Source organism: Sapajus apella, unplaced genomic scaffold (assembly GCF_009761245.1).
Source record: "Sapajus apella isolate SASKATOON/1434 unplaced genomic scaffold, GSC_monkey_1.0 scaffold66, whole genome shotgun sequence".
Lineage (NCBI taxonomy): Eukaryota > Metazoa > Chordata > Mammalia > Primates > Cebidae > Sapajus > Sapajus apella.
Genome location: NW_022437006.1, coordinates 967,744 through 990,299, shown reverse-complemented (window position 1 = coordinate 990,299; position 22,556 = coordinate 967,744). Strand labels below are relative to the sequence as shown.

Genomic DNA, 22,556 nt, shown 5'->3' with positions numbered 1-22,556 from the left:
TACCACAGCAGAGCTGGGTAGTTGCAAGAGAGATCATATGGCCTGCAAAACCTAAAATAATTACTATCTGGCCCTTTACAGAAAAAAAAGTTTGCTAACTCTGGGCTTAACTTGAAGATATTTAGTGTGCAGTGTAGAATTTTAAATTCAGTAGTATTAATTCAATTGATGGCCTAGACTTCCCATAAGACCTGATCTCTTTTTTTCTTTTTTTTTTTTTTTTAGCAGAGTCTTGCTCTGCCAGCCAGGCAGGAGTGCAGTGGCACAATTATGGCTCATTGCAGCCTCAACCTCCTGGACTCAAGCCATCCTCCTGGACGAGATCTCACTATGTTGCCCAAGCTGGTCTGAAACTCCTCAAGCAATCCTCATGACTCGGCCTCCCAAGGTGTTGGGATTACAGATGTGAGCCACTGTGGCCGGCCCTGATCTCTTTCTGTCTGCGCAGCTTCACTCACACCACTCACTCAAATGTGGTACGAGTTCCTGCTATTTGCCCAGCTGTTTCATGTTTCTCTGCCTGGGAAAAGGCTGTCATCTGGAAAACTCTTATTCCTCTTTTAAGACCTACATTAAGAATTTCATGCTAACTGTGAAGCCTTTGGTGCCCACTGAGGATAACTCATCACTCCTTTCTGTGCTGTTGTTTTAAGACTGCACCATATGGCCTGGTGTGGTGGCTCATGCCTGTAATCCAAGCACTTTGGAGGCCAAGGCGGGTGGATCACCTGAGGTTGGGAGTTCAAGACCAGCCTGATCAACATGGTGAAACCCGTCTTATTAAAAAAAAAAAGACTGAACCATGACTAGCACCCCGGCAAAGCAGAGGAAGCAAGAAACAAAACAAGAAGGTACTTACAAACTGGTGTTCGATATTTTAAAGACAACATCAAAGCAGTCATCATAGGAAAAATAATGGATTTTTATTAGGATTCCTTATAGCAACTTCATAGTTTAATAGCTTTATTTTTAGCTACATGGGTGTCAAGGATAGATATCATAATCCTTTCAGAGCTTAGGAACTTTAAAGATCTTAATCTATCCCTGTGTTGCCAAACCTAACTAACATGTGGCTTTAATATATTCATTTACACAAATTGCTAGGAGTCCTCATTGGGACTAGAAGCTCTTTGAGCCAGTGGCTATATCTTTTGTCTTTAAAAAGTACATGATCTCATAGACAGCTACCCCTGAAATACTGGTTAAATGAAATAAAACTGAGTTGAATACATTTCCTGGGTCTTTTATGATATTACCTTATGAGATATATATATATATATATATATATATATATATATATATATTTTTTTTTTTTTTTTTTTTTTTTTTTGTTGTGAGATGGAGTCTAGTAGCTCTGTTGCCCAGACTGGAGAGTACAGTGGCATGATCTCAGCTCACTGCAACCTCCACCACCTGGGTTCAAGTGATTCTCCTGCCTCAATCTCCCAAGTAGCTGGAATTACAGACGCCTGTCACCATGCCTGGCTAACTTTTGTATTTTTAGTAGAGATGAGGTTTCACTGTGTTGGCCAGGCTGGTCTCAAACTTCTGGTCTCATGATCTGCCAGCCTCAGCCTTCCAAAGTGCTGGGATTACAGGCATGAGCCACTGCGCCCAGCCTTACCTTATGATATTCTTATATATTACCTGACATCCGAGGAAATGTTTCATAATAGAAGTGTGATTGAATTGTTCCTTTCTTTTCTTTTTTTTCTGAGATAGGGTCTCTGTTGCTCAGGCTGGAGTACAGAAGTGTGATCACGGCTCATAGCAGCCTCAACCTCCCAGGCTCAAGCAATTCTCCCATCTCGGCCTCCCAAGTGGCTGGGACCACAGGTGTGCATCATCACACTTGGTTATTTATTTTTATTTTTATTTTTTGGTAGAGAGAAGTTCTCCCTATGTTGCCCAGGTTGGCCTCAAACTTTTGGACTCAAGTGATCCTCCTCAGCCTCCCAAAGTGCTGGGATTACGGGTGTGAGCCACCGTGCCTGGTCAGTTTTTAATTCTTTCAACAAGTGTTTATTTAATTAATGTCTACTATGGATCAGGCCCTATTGTAGGTGCTGTATGTTAATGGAAGGAGATGGAATGGAAACAAATGAATAAATAGACCCTATATAGAAAGTTAGAGGCGTTGTTTAAACAACAATTACACTATACTTAGAAAATAATCAATAGTTAAAAGAAAAATAATGCTTCAGAAGGGAAAATTCTTTGAACTAAGCATTTTAAAATGGTAGCAGCTTTGCTGTTCAGAGAAACATCAAACCAGGCTGAAGGACTCTACAATATACGGGGAATTTCAGTACAAAGTAACACAGCCCAATTTTGTGACTGAATGCTACTCATTGTCATCTCTTTTAAAAACTCTGTGGCATTTGTACATACAATATGGTACTTAGTACTTCATTAATTAGGGCCAGGCATGGTGGCTCATGCCTGTAAACCCAGCACTTTGGGAGGCCAAGGGGGGGCAAATCACTTGACACCAGCTTGGCAAACATGGCAAAACCCTGTCTCTACTAAAAATACAAAAATTAGCTGGGCATGGTGGCACATGCCTGTAATCCCAGCTGAGACTGAGCCACTGCACTCCAGCCTGGGCAACAGAGTAAGACCCCGTCTCTTAAAAAAACCCCAAAACCAAAAAACCTTATTGATTACAAAGAGTTTATGATAGATGCTAGCATCTGTAAATAAAGGTCAATTACTACTGGAAACAAACACAGCATTTTCTTAGCTGGGAGAGACTTGTGGCATTTCAGGTTCCCCCAATTTCAGGGAATACACCAGAAGGGTGCTCTGTGCAGAAAATGATTTTGAATGAATTAATTAGATACTTAATTGGGAAAATTAGCATATGGCATGTTGCAAATAAAAGATGTGTAAGTCCCTCCCGCCTTTAAAAAAATCTTCTGAGTTAACCATTGGATTCCATGTTTCAATTACTGGGAGAAAGGCATGAGGAAACTCACAATAGGAGTGACAATACAAATTCTCCCAGCAACGGCAACTGGGTTAATGAACGCTCAAGGAATACCTTGGCAGTCTTTCAAGAGCATCTAATATTGGCCTTCATTAACCTCCTGAGTCCATCGGTCTACACACGCGGTCATGGAATGCTCACCAGGGACACTGCTGGTCATGCTCCCGCCACGCTCTAGAGAGCAGTGAGGATTGAAGGAATCGGGAAGGAAGGGCCACTTTAAATAGCTGCACTTCAAGTAAATTTGTTTCAAATCCTCTATGTGCTTCATCAATAACCAAAAAAAGGACCATAAAAAAAAAATAACCTTCTTATTTTAAAAAATATTGAGAAGCATCTTTACAAATATATTTTTCTAAGTCTGCATTTCTCCACTGTGAGTTCACTTATCCCAGTCAAATCAAGACCTGGGAGCCCCTGGAATGGCCTGCCGTCAGCACACATATGGGGATTCAGTGCTTATAGGAGAAGGAATGAGGCAGAAACACATGCAGATACCCCCGTAGCCCTTTTTTGTTGGACTGAAACTGTCCCCCACCTGCCTTCCGCCTACCACTCCAAATCTGAGGGAAGTGGCAATGATCAGAAATCAAATTTCAGCCAGGCACTGTGGCTCATGCTTGTAATCCGGGAGCTTTGGGAGGCTCAGGCAGGCAGATCACTTGAGCTCAGGAGTTCAAGACCAGCTTGGTCAACATGGTACAACCCTGTCTTTACTGAAAATACAAAAATTAGGTGGGTGTGGTGGTTCGTGCCTGCAATCCCAGCTACTCAGGAGGCTGAGGCAGGAGAACTGCTTGAACTGGGAGGTGGAGGTTGCAGTAAACTGAGATGGCGCCACTGCACTCCAGCATGGGGCAACAGAGTGACACTCTATGTCAAAAAAACATGTTTTTTTTTTTTTAATCAAATTTAATTGTGTCACTACATGGATTTTTCTCTTCTGGATTTTTTTCTTTCCCCCCTTAGCCCTTATTATCTATCAAAACATTATATCTAGCAGCTGGGTGTGGCAGTTCATACCTGTAATCCCAGCACTTTGGGAATCTGAGGTGAGCAGATCACGAGGTCAGGTGATCAAGACTATCCTGGCCAACATGGTGAAACCCCGTCTCTACTAAAATACAAAAAATTAGCCAGTGTGGTGGTGTGCGCCTGTACTCCCAGCTACTTGGGAGGCTGAGGCAGGGGAATCGCATGAACCCGGTCAGTGGAGGTTGCAGTGAACTGAGATTATGCCACTGCATTCTAGCTTGGAGACAGAGCAAGACTCCATCTCAAAAAACAACAACAGCAGCAGCAACAACAACAACAAACAAAAAAATTATATCTATCTATGAAAAAAATTATATCTATGTATCAATCAATCATCTCTCTATCATGTCCAAATAATTTGGAAATAGATACCTATTCAGGAAGGGAGTAAAGGAAAAGCATACATCTGGCCTGGCTTCTAAGTTTACAGAGGACAAGAATCATGCCCTACGGATTCTTGTGTCTGTCCAGCCGAGCATAGCACCTGGCACATAGGCTGTTGATCTAACTGAGAGGTGACAACAGCATTTAGACAAGAATAGAGGTGTCACTGAGGAAGCACCTTGAAAAGAACTTGAACAAACTTGAACATCTAATTCACCTTTGCTTAACTACTTGATTCAACTGTATTCATAAATAAATTCTAAAATTACAGATTCAATAATTATTAATAGCTCTGAAAACCCACAATGCAAACCAATCAGGAAAATTAAGCTATCAAAGCCCCACTACAACAAAAAAAAAAAAAAAAAAAAATATATATATATATATAAATATATATATTTTTTTTTTTTTAAATATACAAATGTAATCTTTGTAGTCAGGTTACAGCTGAAAAAGAAAACAGGCATTTTCTTTGTTGTTTTCATTTTTGTGAGATGGAGTCTCGCTCTGTCACCCACGCTAGAGTGCAGTAATGTGATCTCGGCTCACTTCAACCTCCGCCTCCCGGGTTCCAGTGATTCTCCTGCCTCAGCCTCCTGAGTAACTGGGATTACAGGTGCCCGCCAACATGCCTGACTAATTTTTGCATTTTTAGTAAAAACGGGGTTTCACCATGTTGGCCAGGCTGGTCTTGAACTCCTGACCTCAGGTGATCTACTTGCCTCCGACTCCCAAAGTGCTGGGATTATAGGTGTGAGCCACCACGCCCAGCCTCTTTTTCTTATAATTTTGCTCTTCTTGATTTATACTTCATAATCCATTCCCCTCTATGATTTGAAAGCAATTTATAGAAAAAATTTTAAGAGAGTGAGAGACAAGTGATTGTAGGGAGACCTTAAGCTTAAAGACAAGCTTACAGACCCAGGCTTTTTTTTTTTTTTTTTTTTTTTGAGATGGAGTCTTGCTCTTTTGCCAGGCTGGAGTGCAGTGGCACAATCTCGGCTCACTGCAACCTCCATCTCCTGGATTCAAGCAATTCCCCTGCCTCAGCCTCCTGAGTAGCTGGGGCTATAGGTGCATGCCACCGTGCCTGGCTAATTTTTTGTATTTTTAGTAGAGACAGGGTTTTACCATGGCCAGGATGGTCTCGATCTCCTGGCCTCATGATCTGCCCACCTCGGCCTCCCAAAGCATGGGGATTACAGGCATGAGCTACTGCACCTGGCCACTTCTTTTTTTTGAGATAGAGTCTCACTCTGTCACCTAGGCTGGAATGCAATGGCTCGATTGGGGCACACTGCTACCTACACCTCCTGGGTTCAAGCAATTCTCCTGCCTCAGCCTCTCAAGTAGCTGGGATTATAGGCATACACCATCACACCTGGCTAAGAACCCGGCTTTTAATGAGAAGTAGTCAGGTTAAATTTGTTACGATACATTTGACTTACGAAATAAATGAGTGCAAAGCTAAAATAAAACATAAAATTCTTTTTCTTATTTAATAAAGCTTTACTGTACACTATACTACTTACAGGTGTATATTTTTTCTTTCTATATTTTAGCTAAAATAGGAAGGTTGGGACATTTCAGTACATAAATATTATAGAGAGAAGATTAAAGACCAACAACAAATTTGGACAAGCTCCTTCCTGAGAAATAAAGAGGACATTTAACCCTAGTGGTCAGAAGATGTAGATCCATCTTCAGTATAACTCAAAAAATTTCTTAAGCCTTACCTGGTTCTGCTTCAATGTGGACACTAGTTTCTGCAATGTGATATTTTCTTCTTCCAATTCAGTATAGTCCTGAAGGAGTCGGGCCTCCCGGAACTTATATTCTCGGATTTCATCCTTCATCCGTATTCTCTGTAGCTCCACCATCTCATTGTTCTGAAACAACAGAGGAAACAATCGATACATAACTCTCTTACTGTAGATTTTACAAAGTGTAAAGTCCTGGTAGTTAAAAATAATAATAAAAACACCTCATGGGATGTAAATTGGTACTGCCTTTTTTTGAATGGCAATTTCGTGATATCTGTCAACAACCTAAAAGCACATACATATGACCCAGCAATTCAACATCGAAAAATCATTCTTGAATATGTTTTCATAGAAGTAAATAGAGAAATAAATCCATGTATACTTACATAAAGAAATGGAAATGGTCTAAATATTCACTATTTGGAGAACACATTATCATGCATTCATTGAATAGAACATTATAAAATTATTTCAAAAAATGAGAAAGATTGGGCACAGTGGCTCACGCCTGTAATCCCAGGACTTTGAGAGGCCAAGGTAAGTGGATCACCTGAGATCAGGAGTTGGAGATCAACCTGGTCAACATGGTGAAACCCTGACTCTACTAAAAATACAAAAAAAAAAAAAAAATTAATCAGGCATGGTGGCGGGCACCAGTAATCCTAGCTACTCAGGAGGCTGAGGCAGGAGAATTGCTTGAACCTGGGATGGGGAGGTTGCAGTGAGCCGAGATCACACCACTGTACTCCATCCAGCCTGGACGACAGAGCAAGGTTTCATCTCAAAGGAGAAAAAAAGAATAAGAAGAAGCTTTATTGTACTAAAATGGAAATGTAGTCATAATATATTATTAAATGTAAAAAGCAAGTTATAGATTACTATGCATATTAGCATCCCAGGTGTGTTGGAAATACAGGGGACACACACATACACATGCACACTTGTAATCCCAGCTACGCGGGAAGCTGAGACAGCAGAATTGCTTGAACCCAGAAGGGGGAGGTTGCAGTGAGCCAAGATCATGCTACTGCACTCCAGCCTGGGCAACAGAGTAAGACTCTGCCTCAAAAAAAAAAAAAAAAGAAAAAAAAAACCTTGTAAGAATATCCAGAAGAGACTATTACTTTGACTTTATATCCTTCTGGATCATTTCAAAAAAATTTTTTTTAGCAACAAGCTTGTATTATCAGGTCTTATGTGCAAAGTTACAGGGTAGAAATAAATCAATTAAGTAAAATATTTAACTTTTTCCATAAACTTATGTGACAACTATAAGCTATGTTTTAGTTCAAAATGTACAGTGACCACAGAATAGATATAAACATTTATACATGTAACATATTCACAGGCATGGAAAGAAGGGATATAAAAGTTTTCTTTCCATTAAGGCTTAATTAGATTTGTTTCCTATTCAAACAAAGAGAAATAAGGAAAAAAGTACCACAGAAACCAAAAACCACATTTTCTTATGTAATACCTAGATATTCATGTGGGGAAAAAAATCAGTCATGATGCATTTGGACTTCACACCATAATCTGCAGAGTCTTGATATACTGGTTAGATAGGACTGACAATGAATAGAAACTGCTACTTGCAACATGGATGAATCTAGTAATATACTGACTGAAATAAGCCAGATGCAAAAGACTACATACAGTGTGATTCTGCATGTAAAGTTCAAAAACATGCTCTGTAGGTTCAATTGTCTCCCAAAAAAGATAAGGTGAGGTCCTAACTCCCAGGGTCTTTATAAACATAAAAATTAAAATGAGATCATTAGAACAGGCCCAATCCGATAGGACTGGTATCTTTATAAAAAGGGAAAATTCAGCCACACAGAAACTGACACACGCCTCCGCGTGTGGGGTGGAGACTATATAAAGAAACGCAGGGAAAAGATGGCCACGTGACCATGGAGGTAAAGGCTGAAGCGATCCATCTACCAGCCAGGGAACACTGAGGATTGCCAGCAAACACCAGAAGCCAGGAAGGAGCAAGGAAAGGTCCTTCCTTAGAGCTGCCAGAGGGAGATGGCCCAGCCGACACCATGATTTCTGACTTCTGGCCTCTTGTGAGTGTGACAATAAATTTCTGTTATTTTGAAGCCACCCAGTTTGTAGTACTTTGTTACAGCAGCCCTAAGAAAAGAATACATGTGCAAAGGTAATCCACGGTGACAGAAGTAAATGCACTCTTATCTTTGCAGGAGGGTAGGGTGCCATCTGCAGCACTAAAAACATTTTAAAGGTCTCTGTCCCAACAGAGAGCCAGCTCTAGGAGAATACCTGATTTTCCTACGTATGCTTTCAAACGTCTCTCACTTTGCTTCACGTTCTATAGATTTTTTTAAAGACTTGGTCTCACTCTATCACCCAGGACACAGTGTGATGGCATGATCACGGCTCACTGCAGCCTTGACCTCCCAGGCTCAAGCGATTCTCTCACCTCCTAAGTAGCTGGGACTAGAGGTGTACACACCATCACTGGCTAATTTTTGTGTTTTTTGTAGAGATGTGTTTCACCATGTTGCTAAGGCTGTTCTCAAACTTCTGAGAGGAATCCCTCTGCCTTGGCCCCCAAAAGCTGGGATTACAGGTGTGGGCCACTGTGCCCAGACTTCCACTCAAAAAAAAAAAAAAAAATTGTAGAGGCAGGGTCTTGCTCTGTTGCCAAGGTTGGAGTCTGGTGCCTTAATCACAGCTCACTGTGACCTCCCAGACTGTTTTTTTTTTTTTTTCGGGGTAGGGGGGAACAGAGTCTCGCTCAGCTGCCCAGGCTGGAGTGCAGTGGCATAATCTTGGCTCACCACAACCTCTGCCTCCCGGGTTTAAGCGATTTTCCTGCCTCAGCCTCCCGAGTAGCTGGGATTAGAGGCGTGCGCCACCATACTCAGCTAATTTTTGTATTTTTAGTCAAGACAGGGTTTCACTATGTTGACCAGGCTGGGGAACTCCTGACCTTGTGATCTGCCCATCTTGGCCTCCCAAAGTGCTGGGATTACAGGTACGAGCCACCGCGCCTGGCCAATCTCCCAGGCTTAAGCGATCCTCCCAACTCAGTCTCCTGAGTGGCTTGGACTATAGGTGCACACTATCACACCTAGCTAATTAAAAAAATTTTTGTAGAGATGGGGTCTTACCATGGGCTCAAGCAATCCTCCTGTCATGGCCTCCCAAAGTGCTGGGACTGTAAGTGTGAACCACCACACTCGGCTCATAGTCTACACATGTTAACAATAATCCCTTTGCCTCAGTTTTCAGAGGTCTGTTCAGTTCCCTGTTTGAACATGGTGATTTTTTTTCTTCTGACTTGGCCGCTGAGTATAGTTCTTCCTGGTTCTGTTTATGCTTAAGTTAAAACAACAAATTATGCCGGGCGCGGTGGCTCACGCCTGTAATCCCAGCACTTTGGGAGGCCGAGGCGGGTGGATCATGAGGTCAAGAGATCGAGACCATCCTGGTCAACATGGTGAAACCCCGTCTCTACTAAAAATACAAAAAATTAGCTGGGCATGGTGGCGCGTGCCTGTAGTCCCGGCTACTTGGGAGGCTGAGGCAGGAGAATTGCCTGAACCCGGGAGGCGGAGGTTGCGGTGAGCCGATATCGCGCCATTGCACTCTAGCCTGGGCAACAAGAGCGAAACTCCGTCTCAAAAACAAACAAACAAACAAACAAAAAAAACCAAATTATAAACACATAATCTTTCATGTAAAAATGAAAAATTTAGCTCCAAAATCATTGATGCAGTTCTAAATAGTGATGTTAGCTCAGAGTTTTGGGGAGGATAAGGGTCTGTTGACTGTGGTATGAAAACATGTTAAAAAAATTATTCTGCCACTTGTTAAAACGGTAAAGAAGACTTCATTCAAGACCATTGCAATTGGAGGGGAAAAAGAAGGGGCTCAACTCTGAAACAGCAAGAACAAGTGAAGATTTATAGCCAAGAACAGCAATGGGCAGGTCAAAGGATGGGAAATTGCTGAAAGGACACATCAAGGGCAGGGAAATTCTTGCTAAGCTGGCCTAAAAGGACTCTTGCTAAAGGCAGTGCAAGGACTTAGACATCAAAAAGGTGGAGGATGAAGATCTTGATCAGATATCTAGGGTAATTAGATATCTAGGGTTGGGAGATAATTCAGCAGAATTCCTTGCTAAGGCTGGGCTGGGCAGGTCAAAGCTGGGGGTGGAGCAAGTTTGAAGCCTAGTCCAAAGAGACGTTAGCAGAGCATAACTGAAGTGTGGTTTAGGGAGTCTTTGACACCTCACTGTCATGAATTGCATTCTGATAAGATGAAAGCTAAGAAAGTTTGCAAGACATTTGACCTGGTGATAATATGAAAATAGGGAGCGGTGGGTTATACCTGTAATCCTAGCATTTTGGAAGGCTGAGGTGGGTGGATCATCTGAGGTCAGGAGTTCAAGACCAGCCTGGCCATCAGGGTGAAACCTCATCTTTTATTTTATTTTATTTTATTTATTTTTTTTTTTGAGACGGAGTTTCACTCATGTTACCCAGGCTGGAGTGCAATGGCGCGATCTCGGCTCACCGCAACCTCCGCCTCCTGGGTTCAGGCAATTCTCGTGCCTCAGCCTCCTGAGTAGCCGGAATTACAGGCACGCACCACCATGCCCAGCTAATTTTTTGTATTTTTAGTAGAGACGGGGTTTCACCATGTTGACCAGGATGGTCTCGATCTCTTGACCTCGTGATCCACCCACCTTGGCCTCCCAAAGTGCTGGGATTACAGGCTTGAGCCACTGCGCCCAGCCTATCTTTTATTTAAAAAAAAAAAAAAAAAGAAAGAAAAAAAGAAAACAGATCCTAACTTAGGCAGGCCCGAAGCTTTTTTGGCATCAGATTTTTATCCATTCTGTATTTTACCATCATAAAAGCTCACTGGCTAGCTTGTAAGGAGTTCCCTGGAGATGTGCAGGCTTCATCAATTAAATGTAATCTATGGAATGTAATCATCAATACTACTGAAGTTTGTTGTCTACATTCAAATAGAAGAAAATGATAAATTTCAGTCTGAGTTTAGTGAAAACAAAGATATAATTATTTTTCCCATCCAAGTTTATAGGCCTCCTGAAATCTATCTACAGGCTCCCAGAACCTCAGCTCAAAGACTCGTCTACTTTTACTTGTTATTTAGGTTTCAGTTCAAATGTTATCTCCTCAGAGAAACCTTCCCTGAGCAACTAATATAAAATAATTCCCCTCCCACTCTACTCTCCCATCAGAGTTAATTTATAGATCAGTTTTTAGTATACAGTATGTACTCAGAAAATAAGTGTTGACAGAATGACACTGATTATTATTTGAAACTGGCTACTTACTTTTTATACATTTTATATTTGTTACATTTCCTTTTGCACCTGAATATAATGATCCTTTTCTGTCTTATCCTATGTCCCTAATATCTGGCACATTTTAGGTCCGGATGACCACGGAGTGAATAATAAAACAGGTACACAAGTGGTTAATCACACACATAGATGACAGCTTCTTATGTTGTGTTATTTGAGAAAGAGGCACAAAAAGGGAACAATGCACTTGGAAATAAAATACACCTAAATCTCTGAAATAACTTGACTTGTTATCATTCTTCAATATATCGTCAACTTTCTTGGTTTCTGCCTTCTGTTCCTAGGGCAATATTTGGAGCATACTGCGGAATAAGTATAGAATGAGAATAGTAGTGCTCCCCTAATTTGACTATAAAGCCAAATTACAGTATTTCATTAAATTCTTTTTTTGTAGAAATATTTTATCTTAGCTTTTTTCTTTCTGAAAAATCTATCAATTGAGCAAGTGATACATATATTTACTTATTTTTTTCTTATTTAATATGTATAAAGATATCAGGAAGTCCAATGAACTGGATGCCATTTATATAAAATTATAAAGAAATATGTTAAGATACAAGAAATTCTGAAATAGGAATATATACAATGTAAAAAATAACAATGGCCAATAATCTGGCAATAATCTAGGAATTAACCATAAAATCTTTTTTTTTTTTTTTTTAAATAGAGACAAGGTTTCACCATGTTGGCCAGGCTGGTCTCAAACTCCTGGCCTCAAGGAATCCACCCGCCTCGGCCTCCCAAAGTACTGGGATTACAGGTGTGAGCCACCTCACCCAGTCTAACCATAAAATCTTATGCAATGAAATAGTAAATGTCAAGAAAATTTAAGACCCCAGCAAAACTAATGAGGATCACTAACAACTCGTAAAATAACTAATGAAAACTTATGCTAATTAAGGAAAAGGAAGAGCTTGGGCTGCAAGACTTGTGTGCAGTTAGTGTGGTTGGAACAAAGACTCACTGAGATAAACAGACACAACCCCAGAGGAAGAAAATTGGTCTTATTTATTTTGCTAAAAATCCTTGCTTTTTGAATTGCCAGTGATTATATTCTAGGGCATGTTCTTTAATTCCCCAATAAAAGATTGCAACTGTTGTTTTTTGCACCACTTCTCATATATTTATCTCATACATTTTTTTTTCTTCCTGGGATAAGATGGTGCTGAGCTCTGCTAAAAACTCCTATCAAGAATAATCAGAGTAAGAAAAATAATGCATGAGAGAAAGGGGAGAAAATGGCACAACAGGGAAATGTTTTAGCTTTTCACCTCCAGGGAGCTGAGTCCCAGCTCCTGGAGGGGAGCTGCTTGAGATGGCAGGGATAGACTCACCTCATTATGTGCATTGCACCTGAGTATAGCACCACTTTTATAGTGTATTTTAATTAACATTAAAAAGATTTATATAAGAATCATAAATTCCCTTCACTATTGGCAAGAAGAAAAAATACAAATGAAAACCTGTCACCACACAGTCATATATTAAAAATAATTCTGCCTTCCAGTTACAATGCTCTTTGTCTTTTATAAATTAATTACAGCCATTGTCACATAAGATATTAATAATAGCTCACTTCTGTTTGTGTTACCATAGGTAATTTATGGTAACACAAACGGAAGTGTAATTTGTGTTACCATAAATTACCTATGGTAACACAAACAGAAGTTCACATGCAAAAGCCTAAGCAATTGACTGATTACCCCTGGGTAAGCTGGGGAACTTTATGAAGGAAGTTATCATTAAGTAGAATTCCGAAGGCAAAGTAAAGGTTAACTAAATGGAGAAAGAGGGGGACATATTTTCCAGCCAGAGATAAACCTTCAAACAGAAGTAGCCTTATATTTGTGTTGAAGGCAATGCTAAAATTCTACAGTCAAACTGAGCAATTCCTTATAGCCCCAGAGAACCTGGAACACTGATCAAAAGAAAAAGAGAAGACAGAAACTCAGAAAAATATGGAAAACAGCTAGTTATTTTCCACATGTGTAAGTTCGGTGCCATGTTGTAAAATAAAATGTTAAATTAGTCTAGTGTTGTGAACACCTGAAGTAGTGGGAGGGAACCAATACATAGGCAGTGCCTGGAATCTTTAAAGTTCTTCACTAGGCTGTGGTTTAGGGAACGGTGCAGTCTGGTGTGGTTGGAGCAAAGTAACTTGAGAGAGATTCTGCAAGAAATTCTATGTTAAACAAATGAATCTGGGGAACCATCAAAGACCTTTAAGCAAAGCAGTCACATAATCAGAACTATGTTTTGCCAGGTGACTCTGTTGAGGGTTGTGAGGGTGGACTTTAGCAAGAAAGGTCAAAGAGAACAAACTAAGCTGCTCTGATGGCCCAACATGAGAGAAGACACAGGGAATGCTGCAGAGGGAACGGATCCGGGAACATCTCGGTTACAATGAACAGGATTTGGTCACTGACTGATGTGATAATACAAGAAAACAAAGAGTAAGGAACAATGGCTTATTAACAATAAACATACCTAGAGTTGTTATAGAAAAAGAAATTTTGTAACAAAGTGAATGTGAGAGTTAACGATGTATCCTATTGAGTAATTATAAGTAGTGTTAATTTTGATAGTCAAACCAGGAATTTCTGGATCCCAGAAGGAGGACAGCTGGTCTGGTCCAGGTGGAGAAAGCTAGAGAGAGGGGAGGGGTTGGGGTGTGGGAACACACCTTCTCACTTCTCTCCCAGGGAGTGCCACTGCCCGGGAGTTCTGGCAGTCCAAGACCCTAATGTCCATTTTCATTCATTTGGCCAAAAATGAACTCTTCTTTTGTTGCAGAGAGGAGTGGACAAGAGTTCTCCTTGCCCCCTTACCCCACAGGAATTTCTGTGCTGGGGCCAAGAGGGCCTGGCCCTCAGTAGTTAAGGAAAGTTTCAGGGTAGAGGGAGGGCAGGGAAGGGAAGGAAAGGGGTGACCCACTTTAGTCCTAGTGAGCTTAATGACACTGTTGCGTGCACAGCCCCTACTCTCCATACCTTGGGACAAGAACACACTTTATTTGAGGATTCCAGGGGCACAGGCTCTGAGTTTCTCTTCTGTAGAAAATAAGAAGGATGGGACTCCAGCATGTCAGATCTATGGGACAGGTCCTGACTTCTCAATCCTCAACCTTCTCAATGCAGGTGATCTGCTCCTGTACCCACATGAGCCACTCACACGCATATCATCTGTCATGTTATCACCAATAACTGCGCCTCTGATTCTTCCACATCAGGCTCTCCAGTTCTTCCAGTCGAGCCACTCACTCTTCCACCTCATCGACATTTCCTATCCTTTCATCCCCAGTTTGCTCGTTATCTACAATACTGGTTCTTCACTTCTTTGATTACGCCATCACTGCACACTTACTGACTTGCAAACACATTTACTTCTGTCTCATCTGTCTCTCCTGGTTATAAAACCTAACTCTCTGCCTTCTCTATGCATGCTCATAGCTGAGGAGAACTGGAGAAAAGACAAATCTGTGCTGAGTGGGGACTGGTTTCAGCTTTAACTCATGGAGAGATAGTGAAGTGGAGTGGTAAAGTGCCAGACTCTGAACAAGACATCCCGGGTTCAAATCCTGACTTGGCTATTAACTAAACTTGGTCAAAAATAGGGACATGAGTGATTGATTTAAAAAAGCAAAACAAAAAGTCCAGAATCTCTCAAATTCTAACAGGCTATAAATACTGTCTAGCGGTTATATTATATGTACACAGTATAGCAAGTTATTTATTTCTCTCTCTTCTTACAATCAGTCCCTGCTTCCTCTCTGAAAACCATGCCTTACATTTCCTTAATGAGGGAAGGAAAATCCAACGAGATATGGCTCCTATCCCCACCTTCATTTTCATTAATTGCTTCCATTCTACTGCATATAAAGATAGTAAGTCCCATCTTAAACAAACCTTTATCTTTATATTCATATTTCCACTTCTACGGTCATGATCATCCATTCTTTTTTTTTTTTTTTTGAGATAGAGTCTCGCTTTGTCACCCATGCTGGAGTGCAGAGGTGCGATCTTGGCTCACTGCAACCTCCGCCTCCTGGGTTCAAACAATTCTCTGCCTCAGCTTCCCAAGTAGCTGGGATTACAGGTGCCCGCCACTATGCCTGGCTAATTTTTGTATTTTTAGTAGCGACAGGGTTCACCATCTTGGCCAGGCTGGTCTTGAACTCCTGACCTCGTGATCTACCCACTTCGGCCTCTCAAAGTGCTGGGATTATAGGCATGAGCCAGATCGTTCATTCTTAAATGACATTCCTCCTCAATCCTCCTGAAGAACACTGAACCTGGTCTTGTAAAAGTCATCGACAACTTGCACATTGTCACTGGATTCGGTGGCCACCTCTGTGGCCTCCTCTTACTGGGCTTCTTCACCAGCATGTGCCACTTTTGGAAACACTTTCCCCCATGGCTTCCCAGACATCTGAACTCTCACCTGCCTGGCTGCTTCTTTGCAGTCCCCTCTTCTCTGCTCAACCTTTCGAGGTTGAGCCTTCCAGGTCTGTACCAAGCCCCTCATTTTGCTGCTTCCTCACTTCCCAAAGGCAAACTCATCCAGACCTCCAGCTTTAGATACCTACTTGTGTGCTGATGATTCTCAAATCAATGTCAGGGTTAACAAAACCCTATGCAACTTGCCCTGACCTCCCTGAAAGAGCTCAGAAGGTATCTTTTTCCCACTCATCCCTCATCCACTTTGCTCCCCTCCCTGGCCTTCTGTTGGTTATTTAAAGACCTCAAGATACAGCCTGGACAACATGATGAGACCCTGACTCTACAAAAAATACAAAGATTATCCAGGTGTGGTGCTGTGTGCCTATAGTCCCAGCTACTTAGGAGGCTGAAGTGGGAGGATTACTTGAGCCCAGAAAGTGGAGGCTGCAGTGAGCTGAGACCGTGCCACTGCACTCTAGCCTGGGTGACAGAGTGAGACCCTATCTCAAAAAATAAAAATAAAAAAGGAAGACCTCAAGCTGGATCTTTAAATCTAGAGTTTCTGCAGCAGCTGTCTCTTCTGCCTGGATTTCTTTCCCCTTGTTCACACTCTTTTCACTAGGATCTCAACCTAACTGTCATCTCCAAAAGCAGCTCTCCAAGACCATTCCATCTAGAGCACCACTTGGTCACACTCACATAATCTGGTTTTAATGATCTGAAAAGTGTTTATCAAGATTTGATTTCTTTGTATGTTTATTTATTGGTATCTTTCCCCACTAGATCTAAGAGTTATGACAGCCCGTTTTCAGTAACAGTTTACCACTGATCCCCAGGACCCAGAAGAGCAACCCACGCACGGTCCTTGTATTCCGCAGCTCAGCCTCATCACTTCCAGCCTGGATTGGATTGGTGGTGACCTGAAGACAGCTGGGAAGTGTTGTTGGGATGAATTTAGCTGGGCAGCCAAAAGAGGGGGGCACAGATCTATTTCACATATTTCAGTTCATAGATTGAAAAAAGAAAAGGATATCTACAAAGCAGGCCCCATGTAAAATTCTCCAGTGTTTAAAAACCCTTATTGGTGACATCCATTCCATGTGTATTTTATTTATACTTTATTCTATCTCTATAAATATGCAATAAGGAAAGGATCTGACAAACTTATCCACTCAAAGCTATATATGTGCCTGATACAACCTCTCTCTCTCTTTTTTATTTTATTTTTTTTTTTTTGAGATGGAATTTCACTCTTGTTGCCTAGGCTGGAGTACAATGGCTCAATCTCGGCTCACTGCAACCTCTGCCCTCCGGGTTCAAGTGATTCTCCTTCCTCAGCCTCCCGAGTAGCTGGGACTACAGGCAGGTGCCACCACGCCCAGCTAATTTTTGTATTTTTAGTACAGATGTGGTTTTGCCATGTTGGCCAGGCTGGTCTTGAACTCCTGACCTCAGGTGATCCATCCACCTCGGCCTCCCAAAGTGCTGGGATTACAGGCACAAGCCACCATGCCCAGCCCAACTTATCTCTCTTAAGGCTGGTTACAATTAATGAGGGACAGAGAAACACATCTCTATGGTGCCAGCCAATAAAAAGCAGATGGACGCAGAAGGACTGTCTTCCAAAATTGCAAGAAGGCAAGCCCAGGTCCCTGCTGGGCAGTTGTGTATGCATCACAAATCTTTAGGAGAGTTATTGGCGAAGAACACAAGGTAATCAGAGCACCATATAATCAGCATCTTCCCAGTACAATCTAAACTTAACAACTGGGCAATAACCACGAAAAAGTAAATGTAGCAAGTTTGAATTGTGGCTTAAAACAAACATGTTCAGCAAGAAAAAAAAGAAATATAAAAAGATCTGTCATCGCTGGGAAAGAGTAATAAGGTAATAAAGGAGGAGATACTTATGACACCAGAACACCATTTCCCATAGTATGTTCTGCAGAGGCTAGTTCTATGGAGTGTTTCTACGAGTCACTAAAAAATAAGTTTGGGTAGGCTGGGTGCAGTGGCTCACACCTGTAATCCCAGCACTTTGGGAGGCCCAGGCAGGCGGATCATGAGGTCAAGGGTTCAAGACCAGCCCTGTCAACAGAGTAAAACCCCATCTCTACTAAAAATACAAAAATTAGCCAGGCGTGGTGGCATGGGGGAGGCGGAGGCTGCAGTGAACCAAGATCATGCCACTGCACTCCAGCCTGGGCAACAGAGACTCCATCTCAAATAAATAAATTAATTAATAAATAAAGTTTGGGAACTATTAGGTTAAATAAAGTTACATACTTGTTTTCTTCTAGATTTCTCAGAGGTTACAGTGAGCCAAGATCGTGCCACTGCACTCCAGCCTGGGTGACAGAGTGAGACTCCATCTCAAATAAATAAATAAATAAATAAATACAGTTTGGGAACTATTAGGTTAAATAAAGTTACATACTTTTCTTCTTCTAGATTTCTTAGAACCTTTAATATGCTAGTGTGCACTGCCACTTTGTAAGAGCAAGATATGGTACACACCATTTGCTAAACTGATTTGACCACAAGACTTTTGCACTTTTAACAAAGCACTTTGAACAATCCAAAGGTAGCCCAACCTAGACCGCTTCCAACTGTAGAGAACTGAATGCAACATCAGATTTAAATAATGACATAAGATAAAAAGCATAGGAGTGGATGGCTGTAAAAAGGGGTGAGGCAAAGATGATCAGGTCCTGATTAGCAATGAGTGAGCAAACATTCGAGGAAGTTCAGGACATGCCACTCCAAAATATACCCTTTTGGTACATTGATTATTTACAGCTGAAAGCAATGGAGAAATAGCAGCTGCAGGAAAGACTTTTGACCTCCCGCTTTCTACTTAAAAACACAAGATAAAAATTTCCAGGAGAATGGTGCCCTCCCTGTATCAGGAAGAAAAGAACATCTGTATCACCAGTGACTTGGAATTGACTCTGAAATAGATCTGCACAAACTTACTAAATATCCCTTATCTTCCATTCGTTTCCCCCTCTATATTTTTAGTGACTTCCTCACAATTAACTTCCTCTCACCCAAACTGCTTTGCCTATCACTTCTTCACAAATGTATCATTTCTTTGTCTAAAAGATATGTAAGTTTTCTACTTCTGGTCACTTCTTTGGGTCTTCATTGTTTTGTGAGGACTTTCATGTACATGTAAAATTATAATAAAAAGTATACGCTTTTCTTCTGTTTATCTGCCTTATGTTAGTTTAATTCTCAGGCCTAGCCAGAGATTGTAAGAAGGAAGAGGAAAAATTTTTCCTCCTCTATACAAGAGTAGTAAAACTACAATGAAACTCATACTGCATAATTTTCACTCTATATTTATTTATTTATTTACTTTGAGACGGACTTTCACTCTTGTTGCCCAGGCTGGAGTGCAATGGCGTGATCTCAGCTCACTGCAACCTCCACCCCGCTGGATTCAAGCGATTCTCCTGCCTCAGCCTCCCAAGTAGCCAGGATTACAGGGATGTGCACCATGCCTGGCTAATTTTGTATTTTTAGTAGAGGTGGGGTTTCACCACATTGGTCAGGCTGGTCTCCAACTCCTGACCTCAGGTGATCCACCTGCCTCAGCCACCCAAAGTGTTGGGATTACAGGCGTGAGCCACAGGAACTGGCAATTTTCACTTTAAATCATATGCAAACCTTGCTCTGAAGAAAGTGGCACCATGAAGGGTTAACTCTCCTGCACTGAATTTGAAGCAATACAAGCGTGTGTCCCATGGGATACCTGCCTCCATTAAAAGCCAAGGAGAACCCATCTCACAACCAGTTCACATTTCAGGGCTTCACTTCAAACATTTATCATAAGCAAAACCTTGACAGCAATATAAAAGCTGCCCTTTTAAACAGTTGAAATAAATGGCGCAAAATAAATCATAAATGACTTGTCTTCTATTGTGATTCATAGTTTTTTCTTCTTTGTGCAAAAGCGTAGTAAAAGAACACATTATTTTAAGCAATAAAATAGATGAATAAAAACAGTGCGTTTTAATTTGGTGGGACATGTATTTTTACATGAAAGCTTTTTGGGGCAGATCTTTCTTTTGGAATCACTTTACCAAGCCATAATTCATATATTTACAATTCTCTCATTTAAAATGTATAATTCAATGATATTTAATATTGTCACATAGTTGTGACTATCACTGACATTAATTTAGAACATTTCTATCACCTAGAAAATAAATTCCGTACCTTTTAGCTAAAGCTGCTGACTCGACCCTGCAATGCTTCCATCCCCGCAAGCCACAGGCAAACACTAGTCTATTTTCTACCTTTATAAATTTGCTTATTTTGGAAATTTCATATAAATAGAATCATTTAACATGTGGTCCTTTGAAACTAAGATTTTAAACAGTTTGGTTAATGCTGATATAACCTTTGTTTTTTGAAGTCTATAGACAGCTTTGCTGCAGCACAAAATCTATTCCACACTATCTCAGCAAAGCACCGCACTGTGCTGGCCTTTGTCCAGCACACAGCAGATCCACTAATGCGATATTCTGTTTCACAAGGTAGCATGACCATTTAAAGTTCACTCAATGGGCTGCAAGTTATTTTTATTAATAAAAATGTGACTTTGTGACCTGGGTATTATAACCTACATTTTTTTTTTTTTTTTTTTTTTTGAGATGGAGTTTCACTGTTGTTACCCAGGCTGGAGTGCAATGGCACTATCTCGGCTCACTGCAACCTCCGCCTCCTGGGTTCAGGCAATTCTCCTGCCTCAGCCTCCTGAGTAGCTGGGATTACAGGCACACGCCACCATGCCCAGCTAATTTTTTGTATTTTTAGTAGAGATGGGGTTTCACCATGTTGACCAGGATGGTCTCGATCTCTTGACCTCGTGATCCACCCGCCTCGGCCTCCCAAAGTGCTGGGATTACAGGCTTGAGCCACCGCGCCCGGCCATAACCTACATTTACTGATTTGTTTTGGAATAAGCTTTTGCAGATATAAAATACTACAATCTTTTCTCTTTTCTATAATCCACTCTGAAATCAGGAAACTACTGGTCATTTCCCAGAGTAGGTTGGTTATCTCTTACTTACTAAGCTTAATTTTTCTTTCTCTTAAAATTTTAAAAATGCAAAGCACCATAATGAATGATGCCATGACAGTTTTCTTCTCTAATAATATCTTCTTATAACTATGAATATGCATGCTGCCCTGATACCACAATTACTGCAGTAAAATAATTCATATATGGAAAAAGGAAATATTGGTAATACACTAAATAGATGTGAAATCTAGATGGTGCAATAATGGTGAAGTTTGGATTCACAAATATTCCAGAAGTAATTCAATCTCTGGCAAATACCATTTCATCTCAACTTCATAGACTAAACTGTGACCGGGTATAAAGAGTGGCCTAACCCAAGAGATAAGCAGCAGCAACAATATAAAAACCATTGATTACAAGTAATTTTAGTTCTCATTACCATGGGAACACACTATATATAGACTTTTATTGAGAAGAGGTGCTGTGAACGCGAAAGAAGTAAGCAAAAACAGAGATAATGTTATGCATTAAGGTAATGTGTTAAAATGGAATTATACTCAATGAAAAAATATAGGGATGAGAAAGGAGAAGGTATCCAAGATAGCAAAACACTACATGAGCATCATCCGGAAGGAAAAGTGTAGAAACAGGGGTAAGAAGAAAGGTGGGTAGGAAGAAATGGGGGCAGGAAAGGTATAGAAAGTTGTAAATTAATAAAATTTACAACTTGATTTGCAAATCAAGGGACTAAAAGTTAATCCCTCAAGGGACTGAAAGTTATCAGTGACATCATTTTTGTTTATTCTTTAGGCATGTGTACTTAGTAGAGATCATTCTGATCCACAGTCTTTGAAGCTTTAACAGGGTACCTGGACGGACTGACTTAGCTATAAAGCTGTTTTTGTTGCTATAAAACACCTTTAGCATCCAGAAAATAAAGGTTAGTCCAACTATTGGTAACGAAAAAGAAAGCTTAAAATACTTGTGAATACAGTTACCCAAATGAAGTCTTCGACATATGTAACAGGATAAAAAAGAATAGCTTCAGAGAAGTAACTGTTGCTGTTCGTTTCCGGTTTTGTTTTTAAGAGGTGTCTTGCTCTGTGCACAGGTTGGAGTGCAGTGATGTGATCTTGGCTTAGTGCAACTCCTGCTTCCCTGGTTCAAGTGATTCTCCTGCCTCAGCCTCCCAAGTAGCTGGGATTACAGGCGCATGCCACTATGCCCAACTAATTTTTGTATTTTCAGTAGAGATGGGGTTTCACCAGTTTGGCCAGGCTGGTCTTGAACTGGCCTCAAGTGATCCACCCACCTCGGTCTCCTAAAGTGCTGTGATTACAGGCATGGGCCACCGTGCCTGGCCACAGCTACTGTTTTATGAAGGGGCGGGTGGTAAATAGTTCTAGACATGGACCTGAGTTCATATATTGACTTATGCCAAAACATTTCTGGGACAGTCAGGGTTTATTTTTTTTTGGGGGGGGAAGTGGGGAGGACTGTCAGTTTTCTTACTTTTCTTTCTTTCTTTTTTTTTTTTTTTTTTAGA

At 40.9% G+C, this 22,556-nt stretch overlaps 1 protein-coding gene across 6 annotated transcripts in view; it reads right to left on the bottom strand.

Annotated features, from left to right (window-relative positions):
- The window catches only part of BICD1 (BICD cargo adaptor 1), a 283,414-nt gene that overhangs the window by 80,487 nt on the left and 180,371 nt on the right, over positions 1 to 22,556 (bottom strand). For all 6 annotated transcript variants that reach the window (XR_004259913.1, XR_004259912.1, XM_032248276.1 and 3 more), the window contains exon 3: positions 6,145 to 6,297. Coding sequence is in view for 4 of the 6 variants with exons in the window: in XM_032248276.1 (XP_032104167.1) it covers positions 6,145 to 6,297 (153 nt within the window). In the remaining 2 variants the exon portion in view is untranslated. The remainder of the gene's footprint in view (positions 1 to 6,144; positions 6,298 to 22,556) is intronic.